Source organism: Triturus cristatus, chromosome 11 (assembly GCF_964204655.1).
Source record: "Triturus cristatus chromosome 11, aTriCri1.1, whole genome shotgun sequence".
Classification (NCBI taxonomy): domain Eukaryota; kingdom Metazoa; phylum Chordata; class Amphibia; order Caudata; family Salamandridae; genus Triturus; species Triturus cristatus.
Window position 1 is genome coordinate 534023758 of NC_140594.1, and position 15372 is coordinate 534039129.

Below are 15372 nucleotides of genomic sequence, written 5' to 3' on the forward strand. Positions count from 1 at the left end.
CCAGCCTCCCACCCCTCTCCCGTACGTCTGCACCGTACCCCCCCACCCCCCGTATGTACGGACCGTACCCCAGGCGTACCCCCCGCCCCCCGCGTATGTACGCACCGTACCCCAGGCGTACCCCCCACCCGCGTATGTACAGACCATACATACGCGAGGATTGGGGTACGGTGCGTACATACATACGCGGGGGGTGGGGGGTATGCCTGGGGTACAGTGCGTACATACGCGGGGGTACGGTCCGTACATATGCAATGTTGGGGTACGCACCGTACATGATGACACGTACGATGTGGGTGATGGCGTGTACGTCGCGTGGTGGGCCCCCTTTTCCTCATGCATCGCGGCGTACTTAGCTTTTCCGGCACTTTTTGGTTCCCGTAAAAATATAGCCGTGTGGAGTGCTGTGGGTACGAATCGTACTTGCTGGTCCGTAAAACGCTGCCTGACTCCGTGCGGACGTCGCGTACGCGCTGTCCAGGATCGGAATTGTATGTATTTTTTAGCCGTACGGTGTTTTTTACGATTCGTACGGAAATGGTATTTCTGTACGAATCGTACTTGCTGGTTTGTACGGTGAAATTCCCGGGTACGAGTCGTATGGAGAAAACGCTCCGTACGACCATTTGTACCCGGGTTTTACAGGATCGGAATCGGCACCTAAGTGTTAGCGCCTTTCAAATTTGTATTTTGTTTTATGTCTGTTAGGCATTGAGGTTGTGGTTTTACGTGGTTAATTGGTGCCATTCGCATTATGTTGCAGTTAGGGGCACGCTCTTCTGCAACACTTTTTAATAACTGAGCGTGGCGCCCACTTTATGGACGTCGAGCTATAACTTTAAAATATGCTCAGCCCCCACCTGCACAAACGCCGCGCTTCATAGTTCGTGAAGCGGGTGCCGTTGCAGACGCTTTCTCCGTGTGCCATTTTTCCCCCGCCCTCTCCCATCCATGGATTCCAGCATGCGCTCTCAAGCAAAGCGCGATTCAGGAAAGAGCTAAAGCGGAAAAAAAGGTGTTACAGAGGACACGGAACCACTAGGCAGAGATTAAATAGGCATTCCTGACCTGTACGCAGACTCAACTTGCTCTGCTGAAGCCACTCCCACATGTTATACCAGCGACCGTAATAGCTCTGGTGTCACAAGAACACGTAAGACACTGTATAAGTGCATATATGTGTAACTGCAGTCATGCCAAGCAAATTACTGGTACGTCTTCAATGACAACCACAAAAATGCGTTTTCGGGAATATTTAATCAGAAATACATTTGTACGTTGTGTATTCGTTTCAAAATTCGAATTTCCGTGACTGCTTTAGAGTTTTTTCTAAAATTGTGCAGTTTTGAACGCAAATTAGTTTTTGCTTAAAATGTTAATGAATGCATTGGTTTCTGTCGTAATGAATGTAAAGTAGCACCACTCCAAGAAGGCGGCTTGGTGTGCGTTGGGAATAAGCTTTGTGAGCAATATAGATAATTTTGAAGCAAGTGCACCTTCATACAAGGGATTTGCAATGAGTGATAAAAACAACTGCAGAAGTAAATAAAAAAGACAAGCATTGGCAAAGCCAATAGGACTCGCCTATGTGAGAGCTTGGCTTTGGCAATGTGCTTTAACCATGTTGTACACCAGTGTTGCTACTGTTCAGCAAGGCTTAAAGTTAGTGGCGTGAAGTGCCGTAGAGTGGAGTGGAATGTTGTAGAGTGGAGTAAAGTGTCACAGAGTGGAGTAGCATCATAGAGTGAAGTAGTGTCGCAGAGTGGAGCAGAGTGTAACAAAGTGTAGTGTAGTAGAGTGACACAAAGTGATGTAAAGTGCATTATCAGAGTGGAGGGACGTAGAATGTCGTGGAGTGTCGTAAAGTGGAATCGAGTGGAGTGTCATATAGTGACATGTCAGAGAGGCATGGAGTGGTGTAGAGTGGAATAGATTACAGTGGAGTGGATTAGAGCAGAGTCGACTGGGGGAGATTAGTGTAGTGGGTTAGGGTGCAGTTGATTAGAGTGGTGGATTGGAGTGGATTAGGGTGGAGTGCATTGGAGTGGATTGGAGTTGATTACAGTGGTGTATATTAGAGTGGATTGGTTTAGAGTGGAGTGGGCTGGAGTTCATTAGAGTAGGTTACAGTGGAGGGGATTGAAGTGGAGCGGATTAGATTAGAGTGGAGTTGTCTGGAGTGGAAAGGGATGGATTAGAATGGAGGACGAGACGAGCATAGGCTGGATCCTGCAACTTCAGGCTCCGCATTTTTCACGGACGCACCCGCCCGTGTTACTCACGCATTGTTTGACAGCCATACCTCCGGCTCCCGATATTACCCGTTACCCGGGTCGGAAATTTCACCGGTTCATCGATATTTCGCTTAACGCTTCTTTCAGCCCTGAAGAGTCACGGGCAGTGACCTGTTGACGAAACATGTGTCGACTGGCATGGTTCTTTTCACGAATACCTCTTACATAAAACAGCTTTCATGGAACTACCGGTGTCGACCTCCATATAATTTTCATTATTGTAACAACTGTATCTATTACGTGTGCCCAGGACTTGTTTTAGGAGTGGAGTGGAGTTGACTGAAGTGGATTTGAATGGATTAGAGTGGAAGGGAGGGGATTCGAGTGAATTAGAGTGGAGTGGACTGGATTAGAGTGGGATAGAGCGGAGAGGATTGGAGTTGATCGGGATGGACTGGACTGGATTACAGCGGAGTGGATAATTGTGGGAGGGGGAAATATTTAAAGTACTGTGCACATATCTTTTTTTTGCCTTCATGCAGAGCTGGATATTCCAGAAAGCTTAGACAACAGTGGGGGATGTGCTCTTCCCTCATAACCACCCCCCCAAAGCACCCTCATCTAGCGAGGAGTCTCTGAACACTGGAGGCAATGGCCCAGTCAAGTGGCAGAAAACGAGAACAGATGCACTCCACAGAATGCGTACCAATCCGGTTATCCAAAGCAACCTTGTGCTTCCACTCGTATGCAAATGTGAGCAGTACTTCATGGCAGGCCCGTCCTACCCCTCTACCTGGTCAGCTGCTTCTGAACAGAGCAGGAAGCAATATATCAAACTCGGACTGGGAAAGCTCTCTCCAAGGTCCAGGCTGAAGCCACGCACATGAGACACATTACAGATAGAAGAAATGTCCGGGTCAGGGGTTGAAGGGAAAAGAAGCAACAGGATGAGGCTAATTTACATTAGCTCTTCAGCAGCTGTCAATCAAATGCTTGAAATGAAGGAGGTGTGAGAACTGCTCCCCGAGTAGGAATAACGGACTGGCTGTGGGAAGGTGTGTTTCTTTCCCTTGCAGGAAGACCAGTTGGGGTGGGCCCAAGAACGTACCCAACTTCAAAGGGGCTGCCATGTCACAAGTAAATGTCAGGTGACACCTGGAAAGACCAAGCCTTTGTCTTCCTAGTCAGGCTGGTACTGAACCAAGTGGGAGAAGAGCTACAACCAGAACTGATTTTCATTGACCACAGAGGAGGGGGCTGCCTATTACTCTGGTTACACCTCTGGGTGGGCACAGTCTCTGCACAAGGGGGGGGAAGGGTTTCCCCATCTGGTTTTGGGGGAATAAAGTGCAGTGGGGGGGGGGGGGAATGTGTGAAGTAGGGTAAACAGGAACTGATTAAAAAGTGGATATGGTTGCCCTGGGGACGTTTACCCCACTGGTTAAGGAAGAACTAGGAGTTACCCCCCACCCACCCACTAGCTGGTGTCAAGCATAAATGTGGCACTCCAAGGCACTATCCTCAGAACACTCTCTGCACAGAAGAAAATAAGAAGGACTGTCTGCTGTTTGAGATGTGAGGAAACTTGAAGGGCTGAAACTGCTCCCAAGTGTACCAAGGACAAAGGACCTTCTGTGTGGCTACAGGGACGCAACAAGCTGCAAGAGGCATTTTCCGTGAAGTGCCCAGCTGACCAGAAGCAAATGGACCTAGACGGAACCATGCTTTGGCCTTTGCCTGACACTCCGAGAGTCTCTAAAAGCCTTCCCCTGAGGTCATTGGGGCCTTAGAAGTGTGCTCATGTGCTTGTTTGACATCAGAAGAGTTTGAAAACTTGAAATATTTCTCTTCAGTGGGACCCACCAGTAAAATGGATCTAATGGCCACTACCACTGTGTCGAATTGGATTTCAGCTTCATCTGGAGAGGAAACCTTTAGGCACCGCCGTGAAAATGTCTAAGTCACGTTCTGAATTCAGATATAGAAAATTTGCAGCAAAACATCTTAAAAGCTTAAGGGCACCTGCGGGACTATTCTGCTTCAGATATCTGGCCTTCAATTCCACAGCAACAGCTACGGTTTCAGCGGCACCCCGCACAGGGAGAATTTTTCTTCTCAAAAAGTGACAAAATCCCATTCTGTGCGGGACTTAGAAGACATTCAACACTTTCTGTCCTGAAACTGAAAAAAAAAAAATTCTGAAGTGGAATTCCAGACTTTCACCAGGAAGAATTCAGTTGGCTAATCCAGTCCATGCTTCATTGTTGTTGGCTTGAAATTGTAACTTGGTCCTGGTCTACCACAACTATTGACTTTCATTAAAGCTTTATTTTTTCTTTGTGCTTTTTTCACTTAAAGCCTTAAAAATTAATTCATAACTCTTGTTCGCCAAATCAGGTTTTTGTCATTTCTGTGCCATAGCTACCAGGGGTTGAGCTCTGGATTAAATGAACCTTTTTCTAGACTTAATCAATCAATTAGATATTTGTAAAGCGCGCTACTCGCCCGCGAGGGTCTTAAGGTGCTAGGGAGGGGGGGGGGGGAGCATCTGCTGATCAAACAACCAGGTCTTGAGGAGTCTCCTGAAGGTTAGCAGGTCCTGGGTCTGTCAAAAGGTGGATGGGGAGGGTGTTCCATGCCTTGGCGGCGAGGTGGGAGAAGGATCTGCCGCCGGTGGTTGTTCCGTGGATGCGTAGGACAGTGGCGGTGGCGAGGTCGGCGGAGCTGGCGGTTGGGGGAGTAGAAGGTGATTCGCTTGTTGAGGTATGCAGGTGCGGCATCGTGGAGTGCTTTGTGAGCATGGGTGAGGAGCTTGAAGGTGATCTTCTTGTTGATAGGAAGCCAGTGCAGGTCCTTCAGGTGGACGGTGATGTGGCTGTTGTGGGGGATGTCGAGGATGAGGCGCGCGGAGGCGTTTTGCATGCGTTGGGAGTCTCTTCTGGAGTTTGGCCGTGGTTCCCGCGTAGAGGGCGTTGCCGTAGTCCATCCTGCTGGTGACGAGGGCCTGGGTGACCGTCTTTCTGGTTTCGGAGGGGATCCATCTATAGATCTTGTGAAGCATGCAGAGGGTGTTGAAGCAGGAGGAGGAGATGGCGTTGACTTGATGGGTCATTGACAGAGAAGAGTCCAGGATGAACCCCAGGTTGCGTGCGTGGTCGGTGGGTGTCGGCGCAGTTCCCAGCGAGGCTGGCCACCAGGAGTCATCTCAGGCGGAAGGGGTGGACCCGAGGATGAGGACCTCCGTCTTGTCCGAGTTCAGTTTCAGGCGACTGCTCTTCATCCATTCGGCGACGGCCTTCCTCCCTGCGTGGAAGTTGGTTTTGGCGGTGGCGGGGTCTTTGGTGAGGGAGAGGATCAGCTGGGTGTCATCAGCGTATGAGACTATGTTGAGGTCGTGTGATCGGACAATGTTGGCAAGTGGTGTCATGTAGACGTTGAAGAGGGTCGGGCTGAGGGATGATCCTTGGGGTACGCCGCAGGTGATCTTGGTGGCTTCGGATAGGAATGGAGGGAGGCGGACTCTCTGGTTTCTGCCGGTGAGGAAGGAGGTGATCCAGTCCAGGGCTTTGTCGCAGATCCCGGGATCCCCTTAACAGTTTAGTAACTTTACTGCTTGTAGTGGACTTCCATCAACCTCAATTAACTTTCTTACAGAGCTATTAAGCAAAGAAGATGCACAGTCTGACAAAACAATTGCGGAAAGCAGATGACAGACTTGGGTAGGAATCACATACATTAATTTGGGTATCCTTTTTAAAATATATAATGTAAAAATCCATAAACCCCAAAAATCCCTTCACTTTAAAAAATATAAATATACTGACTTCACTGCACTGACTGATGAATTCTCATTTCCTTTAGTCTGATCCATAGGAAATGCTTCAAATTTAACAGCTCCTGGAATGCCTCACTTTTGTTCTGAATATAAAATGTTAGCACTCTAGTTCTTTATTGGGCCTCTGCAGCGAAGCAGGAAAAATCAAATGACAGACTGCTGCTGGAAGTAAATGGTTTGCAAAGCCTACCAGATTTGTTTCTCACATGGATGAGGAAGATACTTGAAAATGTGTAGAATATGTGTCTTCATTTGAGCTTTGAAGAACAGTATCCAAAATGTCATGACAAGCTTAACCCCCTCAATTCTTTCCAATAGTTGTAGTTGTTTTCATAGAAACTGCTTTCACTTTTACAACCCTTGTTCTAGTAACCTGGTGTTCAGGTGTGGCTCACATTCTTCTTGATGTGGAATGTTACAATTTGAGTTGTTGAGTATAACTAGGGCGCCCGGTTTAGGGTATTTATATTTTTGTCATTTCTGTCTCAATTTATTCATATTTATTTTTTGCTGTATTTATCCATTTTTATTTTAGGTTTTGTAAAACAAATCAAGCCGAAATGTGTATATTTCTGCATTTATTCAACCAGTTTATGTACACTTGTGCCTGAACGCCTGCCAGGTTTCAATCATGTGGACACACTCAGATGATACAATACGCACTTTGACGAGAACTTGCACATTTTAGAATCAAGGTTGTGCAAATCTACTGCTGTTTAAGGCTCTTTACTAAAGCTCCTTTATTTTTGTAATCCTTTGCCTATCAATCCGCACTGCTTTTGGCATGGCTGTCATGATTAACAGCATTCAGAATCACTAAAAAACAACCCAATTTCCGTTTTTAACCACATTTAAAAATAAATACAGACAGGAAAACAAATGGGTTTCTGTCTGTATTTATCTGTAAAAATGGAAAACATGGAGCCTTTATTATAACTCAACGGTAAACCTACAGTAGAACACTGGGGAATCAACAGACAGACTGTAGCAACTGTAGGAAGTACTGTTTTACTTGCATGTCAAATTTTTATCTCATATGGAGGAAAACGATATTGAGAAGTTATCCAAATACACCCTTATTTTCGCTTCTGGAGTGTTGTCTGCAATTTCTGTCAAAGATGGTTTACCAAATCACACCAGAGGATGAGCACTGTGTGCTTGGATTTACAATACAGGGTTTCAAAGTGTGTTTTAAATGTAATATAATTCGTGTATTAACTGTAGGGAATCTGGGCATATTAAAAACATATTTAGTAGGGTTTAATTCATTCACCGATAGCTGAAATGAAGGATCCTTCAGAATATTGACCAATATGTACTATCACATTTACTCACAAATACAGAAAACCCTTTGATAGCCGTACCTTCTAAAACATATCAATATTGGGAGGATTCCTCTTAGATATTATTAGAACGATGCGCAAGCGAGTCTACTCCTGCTACTCCGAATATATATACACGTTTTGGAAGGTGCAGCTGTACAATAAGGACAGTGATTGGCACATTAATTATGTAGGTACGGACACATAACATGGATTTGAAGAGGGAATTGTGCAACAGATATTCCGGGTCAGAATTACAACCGGAAGCTGAGGAATGCCCATTAAGAGATCTAGGCGAAACAGCCCTGATGAAGTCGTAGTGAATACCCCAAGACGAAGAAAAACATGTTGGCTAGAGCATTAATTAAGTTAGAAAAGAAGAGGCAAAGTGGACGAAAATAAATCATCAAATAAGAGACAAACAATTTTGTTACTATCAAGCTGGATTTTGTAGCGTGTGCCTTAAAGTTATACAAAGTGTTTGCCACTCCTCGATTGGGGTTGGGGGAGGTTGGTGAATCTTTACCCTTCAAGAAAGAGCAGTGCGGTTGAAAAACCAGCTTAAAGGCGAATCTGTGTGGTCTTCTGTGCGCCTTAGACCTATCAATTCATGAAAATCGTTACAGCATTTAAAGTTAGTTAATGAAGAGAGTTTTGTTAATCCTATTTATAGAGAGGGGGGACACTAGGAGCTGATTATTAGGTCCAGTGACCCTTGCTCCCGAAAAGTAACTAGTACACAAAGGGAGTCACTGTTCCTTGTAGAGGATGAAAGAGGAAGAAACTTTTTTTCATGTGCTACTCTATATGTGGAGGACAGTGTGTCCTCATCATGATGCCCTCACACACCTAGAAGGATATCATGCTTCATCATTTGGGCTTTGCTCCTCGTCAGGCCGGTGCTGCAGTGCCCTACGGGTCCCCCAAAGGGTCTCTTTATCCGAGATTTTTTTTATGAGAAGCCGATTGGGTGCGTGGGTGTAAGTGGCAGTGAAGTCTAAAGTGGTGTGTTAAAAAATGACTGGAGGGAGAGTGGGCACTATTTATTAGGGTGATCCCTCTGTCATGGTTAAAACAAGGTGTGTAGTGTTGCTTTAGGGGATATTATGTCCTTCTGTAGCTGGGTATATGTCCCTAATGGACATATATAACGGTCAACATGTTTTGCGCTGTATCTGGCCTCAGAAGGAGATCCAAAGCGCTTCTTCAGGACCAAAGGAAGGTCAATTTTAGTATCGGTGGCGGACTGAACTAACCAGAGCCACCAAGTTTGTAGAAGGGAGTAGCGTTTCCCTTAATATTAGAGTCAGGACCTCATGAGATCAGTGAGGGCACTCTGGAAGGTTTTCCCGTAGTAGCAGGGCCGATCTACCTGCGTGCCTCTCCCTGTAACGAATTACATTGCGCGCACTGCATCGCCATTTGGCGTTGCAGCGTTTGCAATGTAATTAGTTTTATTCATGTACTTACCTCCGTTCGGCCGTATACCGGAGTTTACTACCCCACACCCTGACCCTCCCCAGCCTGCAGCACTCCCTCCAGGAGCCGCTACTGATGGAGGGTATTCTTAGGATATTGTGTTGATTCATTTGGATGTGATGTTGCGTTCCACCTTGCTTTCTTGAGTGACTGATGGACCGGGAGCAGTGTTAATCTCTTCACGGATTTTGCTGCTCCTTACTGGACCGGTCTCTCTTATAAGCACTTCAAATGACAATTTCAACTTATGGACATGTAGAACCTAGTTGTCCAGACAGGGACGGTTTAAACCTTAAAGGCTTATTTTCAGATTCTTAAGTCATACAGAAAGCAAGTGATATAATCAAAATCAATATTTCAGAGTGCAGAGCTCAGTAGAATACAGAATCAATCAAAGAACTCAGTAAATTCAGGTCAGCAAGTACAGAGTATATGATGAGAAAGCAAACCAACATAATATCACCTCCTAGGTCAGTAAGAAAGGGCCACTTTTCACATCAAAAATGAGCGTAATTTTATATAATTCTGAACAAAGGATTGTATACATGCTATAGAGTTGTACACGGTTCCCACAGAATAAACCAATCATAACTTACTACAGTGAAACAATTTCAAAAAATACATTTAGAAAATGTCTCCTAATTCTACAGCATGGAGCGTCTCACAGACACTGCCAAAAGCACTAGAAAAAATATTGCAAAAAAGTGTGTGATTCTGCTACAACTGATAGGTGAAACATTGAACATGTACATTTCTGCCGAAACAACTGGAAGGTTGCTGTCTTGCCTGTGAAAACACATTCAAGAATTATTCTACTGAAACCCGAACATATCAGTTTATTCATGTGATATATATCACTGGCAGCAAAGTCACAAACAAAATGGAGTGAGGCCCACAGTTAATATGTTAGCTACATTTTTTGTTTCACTGGGGCAATGCATTTATTTAAAAAAAACAAAAAACTAACACATCCATCACCAGTGGCTTGCAATAAAGTTGTGGATGGAAGACTGAAACAATATTTGATGGTTTGAATCCAGCGGTGGTTTCGCTGTCTAACTAGTCACATTTATCCATTCACTCACTCATTAACGTGACAATTTATCAATCCATGTACTCACTCATTCATCATTAAATATACCAACTGAACCATTCCTCCAACATGCCCTTACTACCTCACTCATGCACTCGCTCGTCAACCTATAACTCTTTTACTGTGATCCGTTTGAAAACACTCAGAAGCAGCTACAAATGTCAATTAAATATAACAGGTGCACGTTCCTAGGAACTGCCCTGACAGTTCCAAAGGCCGCGTTACATCAGTCTGCCCTTGGCACCTGTGTACAAGCTGGACGCGCACAATGACAGCTAATAAATGCTCACATACGGGCACTTCTCGATCCCACCCTCCTGAGACTTCCAGTGGAAGGAGCGTCGCCTCAGAGCTTTGTGGGCGTGGCCTGAGCTGACAAAAGCCCAGGAACAATAATGTCATTTTCTTGTTCAATGAAAGCTAGTTGTACAGTTTGCACGTAACAAAGCCCGACTGTGCAAAACGCAGCACACGGTCGTTGAAATTCAGACGTATTATGGAGAGAACCATGTAAACAACGGTTGTGATTTTCAAATCAGTCCTACAGAGCGAAATGAAATTTACACCTACCAGGAACAGCATGGAATACACGGAGAGGGAGAACTTCAAACCGTAGTAGTAATACAAGGAGTCCATCCAATCATTCCGGCCACGTTTCCGAGGCATCTTTCAGCTGCAATGGAGATGCGCTGTATTGTAAAATCGCTGTATTTGTTCCCCTCCTTCTATGCCGCTCACCCGATTGCTTTGCCTATTATGCATGCCTGAAGCTTCAGCACTTCCGCCTCCGAGAAACTGAAAGCTGTGGAAAGGGAGGTGACGAGCCGACTCCAGCTGGGATCATTTTTTAACTCTTTAGTGTATCGCGTGCAGCAAGCCTTACCAGTGTTTGTTGCATGTTTATGTTTTTATTGCAAGCTCAAATTACGTTTTATTTCCCCCCACGTTCTGTTGTTTTTATAACAGGTGTTTTGTTTCCAAAACACCCTTAAGAACGCCCCGGTTACCTACCGGTAATCGTCATTAACCAATTCCTCGCCATAGTCAGGTCGAGGGTAATACTGGGGCGACGAAGGCTGGCGAGGCGGTACTTGTTGTGTTTAATGTTGTGAATTACTATTTATTTTTCTTGCCTAAACTACAATAATTATTCATAGCCAATGGATATCTTTGTACTAGTTGTACGCGATAATTAGCCGTCATTTAGAACAAGATGTTCAGTGCAGACCACTGCTTTAAATGGGGCACAACAAAGAGCTTACCTGGCTGGTGGACGCTCCGCTGCGCTCTCTGCATAGCCCGGGGGGTCCGGTGGTGTTCTGCTCCTCATTTTTGCCGCCACAGACCTTGCTGGACGACGCGTGGGGACTACAGCCCCAGAAGCCCTAGCGGCACTTCCTGTTTCCGATCCCCTGCGCGCCCGGAGGCGCTTAAAGCTGCGAGGCTCCCTCCGCGTCGCGGGACGCGCGCGGGCGGCGCCGGGCTAAGCCCGGGCAAAGGGCGGGCCCTCTGTGGCCCTCAGAGGCCTGAGGAGACTGGACTGGGCCAGGGACGCTGGTCCTGGTCACAAGAACTGGATGAAGCAGCGGGGGGTGACATTGAGGATTTGCCAATTATTGCTAGTGTGTTTTAAAAATCGTCATTTTAATAATTACTAACAGACATAACGTACTATCAATTCAGGCTTGTAACGAGGGTGAGACTGTTCTTAATATGTCTAGATCTAAAGCCTCTTCAGGGCCACGTACAATGGATAATTATTTGGTTCAGAAGGTTAATAAGATAAATTGTGAAAGACGACAGTCATTAGGGAAAGCTGGTACCCCTCCCGGAGCCAGTCCCTCACGAGGTTTATTAACCTCCAGTATGGAGGATGTAAACAATCTTTTTGATATTACCACCCCGGAGGTGGTTGAGTTAATGGAGCTGGGGCACCTTGATCCTGTACAAGATAGCCCCAATGAGTTAATAACAGATGACTGCCATGACAGGGTGGAACAATGTTCACCTCCCCTAAAAAAACGTTCAGTAAGAACATGCAGGAAAACCCAGTCTAAAAAGGGGACATCATATAATGGGAAGAAATCTGCAGATCAGTCATATAAAGATATTGAGAATTCCGCCTTGAGATCAGTGAATAAGACGGGAACAGAGGATAATATTGTTAGTAACATCAAGGAGATTATTAGTACAAAGATTAGGGACACAATAGATCCGCTGGTTTTCAAAATAAAGGAGCTAACGGAAGAAGTAGCCAGATTGAGCGGTCTGCTAAATCAGGCATTGGGCAAACTGGGAGAAGTGTCTGCTGCTACTCCGGTTATGGAGGTGGTAGCCGACACCACTACTAATACCCAAAGTAAGAATCAAGGACAGGGAGACCCTACTAAGGAAGCCACAGGGACCAAAGCGAATGGTAGTGCTACTCCGGTAGTACCACAAATAGGCACAAACCAATCAGGAAGTAATTTGCCTGTTTTAGATAATACAAACAGCTGGGAGGGAAATAAAATGAAGGGTGCTGTTAACCTACCACCTGAGTGTGCTCCCTATGTGGTGGTGCTTACAAATGTGCCACCGCTAGATAACAAGGCTCCCCAAGAGACTCACGATTCTTTAAAAAACAAATGTTTGTCGTGGTTAAATAGGCAATGTGGTTTCCCACTGAATCTTTCTGACTGTATTCTGACAACCAGAAGAGCCAATTGGATTGGGAGTGATAAGAAAAGGTTAAAAGGGGACTGTGTAATTATTAATTTTAAATATCCGCAGCACGTCTCTACCGTCCTCCTAAGAGCGGCATCTCTCCCAATCTTAGATGGCAATGTATGCGCAAGAGCGCTAGGATACTTTTATAATCACCTCAATGCTAATGGGAGGGTCATCAATAGAAATGTTACTTTCCCACCTGTTTGCAAACCCCATTCTGATATCCCAACCCAGAATAGATTTCTTGCACTTAGTACTCTGGACTCTAACGATTGACGTATAAAGGAGACGGAGATATGTGCGGGAAGGGAAGAGGAAGCGAACTTGGAGGATCACAGAGTTGACTGCTTATCTGTAAGTTCTGGTATAACAACACTGACCCCCAGACTGACGCCTGAGCAGGATGAAGTTGAGACCACACCAGATGGTTGTATGAATTCTGGCGATTTGGGCCAAATTGCTGAGGTTGCCATTATGGAGGATGTTATACAAGGTGTCCCTAGAGGGAATATGGCCAGAGCAGGTATATGTTCCAGGTTGGTGTGCTGGAACGTAGCTGGTCTGAAATCCAAAAGTAGGGACCCGGGTTGGAACTCCTTTATTAACAGGTTTGATATCCTATGCTTTCAGGAAACCTGGTGCAAAGATAATATTGATTATGAGGGATTCATTTCATATAACCTGCCAGCATATGGAGATGGACCAGGTAGAGCCAAGGGAGGTCTACTCACCCTTGTATCGGTTCATCGACAGATGACGGTGATAAAATATGTGCCGGTAGGAAATTTAATACAGATGATTTGGATCCAAGAAGGTAAAAGTCGTAATATCCTTCTGATCAATTATTATAATAACATCTTTGATAGTAGCAGGGGCAGAATTGTTACTGATCTGAATAATGCTATTGAGAACTTAAGTTCGATTTCTCATGAAGTATTTGATATCATTTGGTGTGGGGATTTCAATGTCTCATTATGTGAATTACTATCCACTACAGCTTGTGGGGTTACAAATAATGCTGGATGGGAGGCTCCACATTTTGCCCATGATATGTATGGGGAAAAAGTGAATGCACTAATGGGGGGCCTTGACCTGGAAATGTTGGACTGTTGCAGGGATAGTAATGGTGCACCTATCCCCACATTTAGGAATTGGCGTGCGAATTCTGTAATTGATCATGTGTTGGTTTCGTCCAGTATTACCGATTGTTTTGGCCCACTTGAAATTGAAATAATGGATACTAGTGATCACAACTGTATTATTGTCCCCATGACTTTGTGGGAGGAGAATGATGTAGAGGTAGGGGTTACAGTTGGAAACATTGAAGCACACAGGGTTAATGGGGTAAGGCTGAGGTGGATAGGTGCTAAAGCATCTGAATTAACTAAGTCTATTATCGTGAAGAATTTAGCAGACATTGTCTTTATTTTAGATAATAGATTAGATCATGAGCGGGTCTTGTCTAGTTTTAAAGATATCAACAACGCCATTAACGACAAGTTCACAAGTGGTAGTAGGGGCAGTAAGAAGCCTGGCTTCGTTTGGTTTGATAAAATTTGTTCGGATGCCCTGACCGACCTTAAGCAAGCCCTAGCAATAAGACCTAGGGATAAAAAATTAATAACTACTCTGAGGCTAGAATACAAAAAGGCTATTAAAGATAGGAAGAAGGATTTGCAGCTACAGGCGTGGGAATCTCTTAACCAGGCCGCAGAATTATCGAATTCTGTTTTATTTTGGTCAACAATTAATTCTCCGTTCCTCAAGGAAACAAATACCCCGGAGTTAACAGCAAATGTCTCCTGTGAAGGATGGATTACCCATTTTTCTAGTATCTTTGATTCAAATAAAAATAGTAATGTTGGGCCAGAAAGATGGCCTATCATACCACTTGATATTACTGTGGAAGAAGTGGAAAGTGGGATAAGAGCAAGTAAGGGAGGAAAGGCCCAAGGCCCGGATGGGGTCCCAAGTGATGTATATAAGGAGACTCCGGAAGTATGGGGCCCGTTGTTGGCTGTTGTTTTTAATGCCGCGGTATGTATAGGCCCTCCACAAACTTGGGAGGAGTCTATAATTGTACCTATATACAAGAAGGGATCTAGGTCTGATGCGAAAAATTATCGACCAGTCTCACTATTGGACGCCTCAGTAAAAGTAATGAGTAGGATTATGTTGGTTAGACTGGAAGAATGGGTAGAACAGGACCATATTCTGACAGATAGCCAATATGGCTTTAGGAAAGGTAGGGGTACACTCGATCAATGCATTAATTTAGAATTACTGATCGGGAAATACAGCGAAGCCAAACATGGCCATATTTACATGTGCTTTGCTGATTTAAGCAGCGCCTTCGACATGGTCGACCACTCTATTCTGTGGAGGACCCTGTTAGAATTAGGGGCGCCAAAAGCCATAATTTATTTTCTTGCCAGAATGTACGAGAGATTAAAAACATGTGTACGTTTCGGTAGGAAGGGTGAATGCACTAGGAACTTTAGCGTTAAACGCGGTATAAGGCAGGGTTGTGTTTTAGCTCCTCTTTTATTCATTTTATTTATAAATAATGTTGATGCTATTTTAAAAAAAGTACCAGCAGATGTTCCAGTGATTAACGGTACCCCCGTTCCGGTGTTATTATACGCCGATGATGCTGTATTATTGTCAAGAACTCCGATAGGGTTACAACGATTAATGGAT

At 44.9% G+C, this 15372-nt stretch overlaps 1 protein-coding gene across 1 annotated transcript in view; it reads right to left on the minus strand.

Annotated features, from left to right (window-relative positions):
• LOC146784531 (tetraspanin-15-like) overlaps nucleotides 1–10769 on the minus strand; it is a 284252-nt gene extending 273483 nt beyond the window's left edge. Inside the window, exon 1 of the mRNA XM_085633458.1 lies at nucleotides 10534–10769. Within this exon, the coding sequence (XP_085489584.1) occupies nucleotides 10534–10629 (96 nt within the window). The 5' untranslated portion in view covers nucleotides 10630–10769. The remainder of the gene's footprint in view (nucleotides 1–10533) is intronic.
• Nucleotides 10770–15372: the final 4603 nt, after the last annotated feature.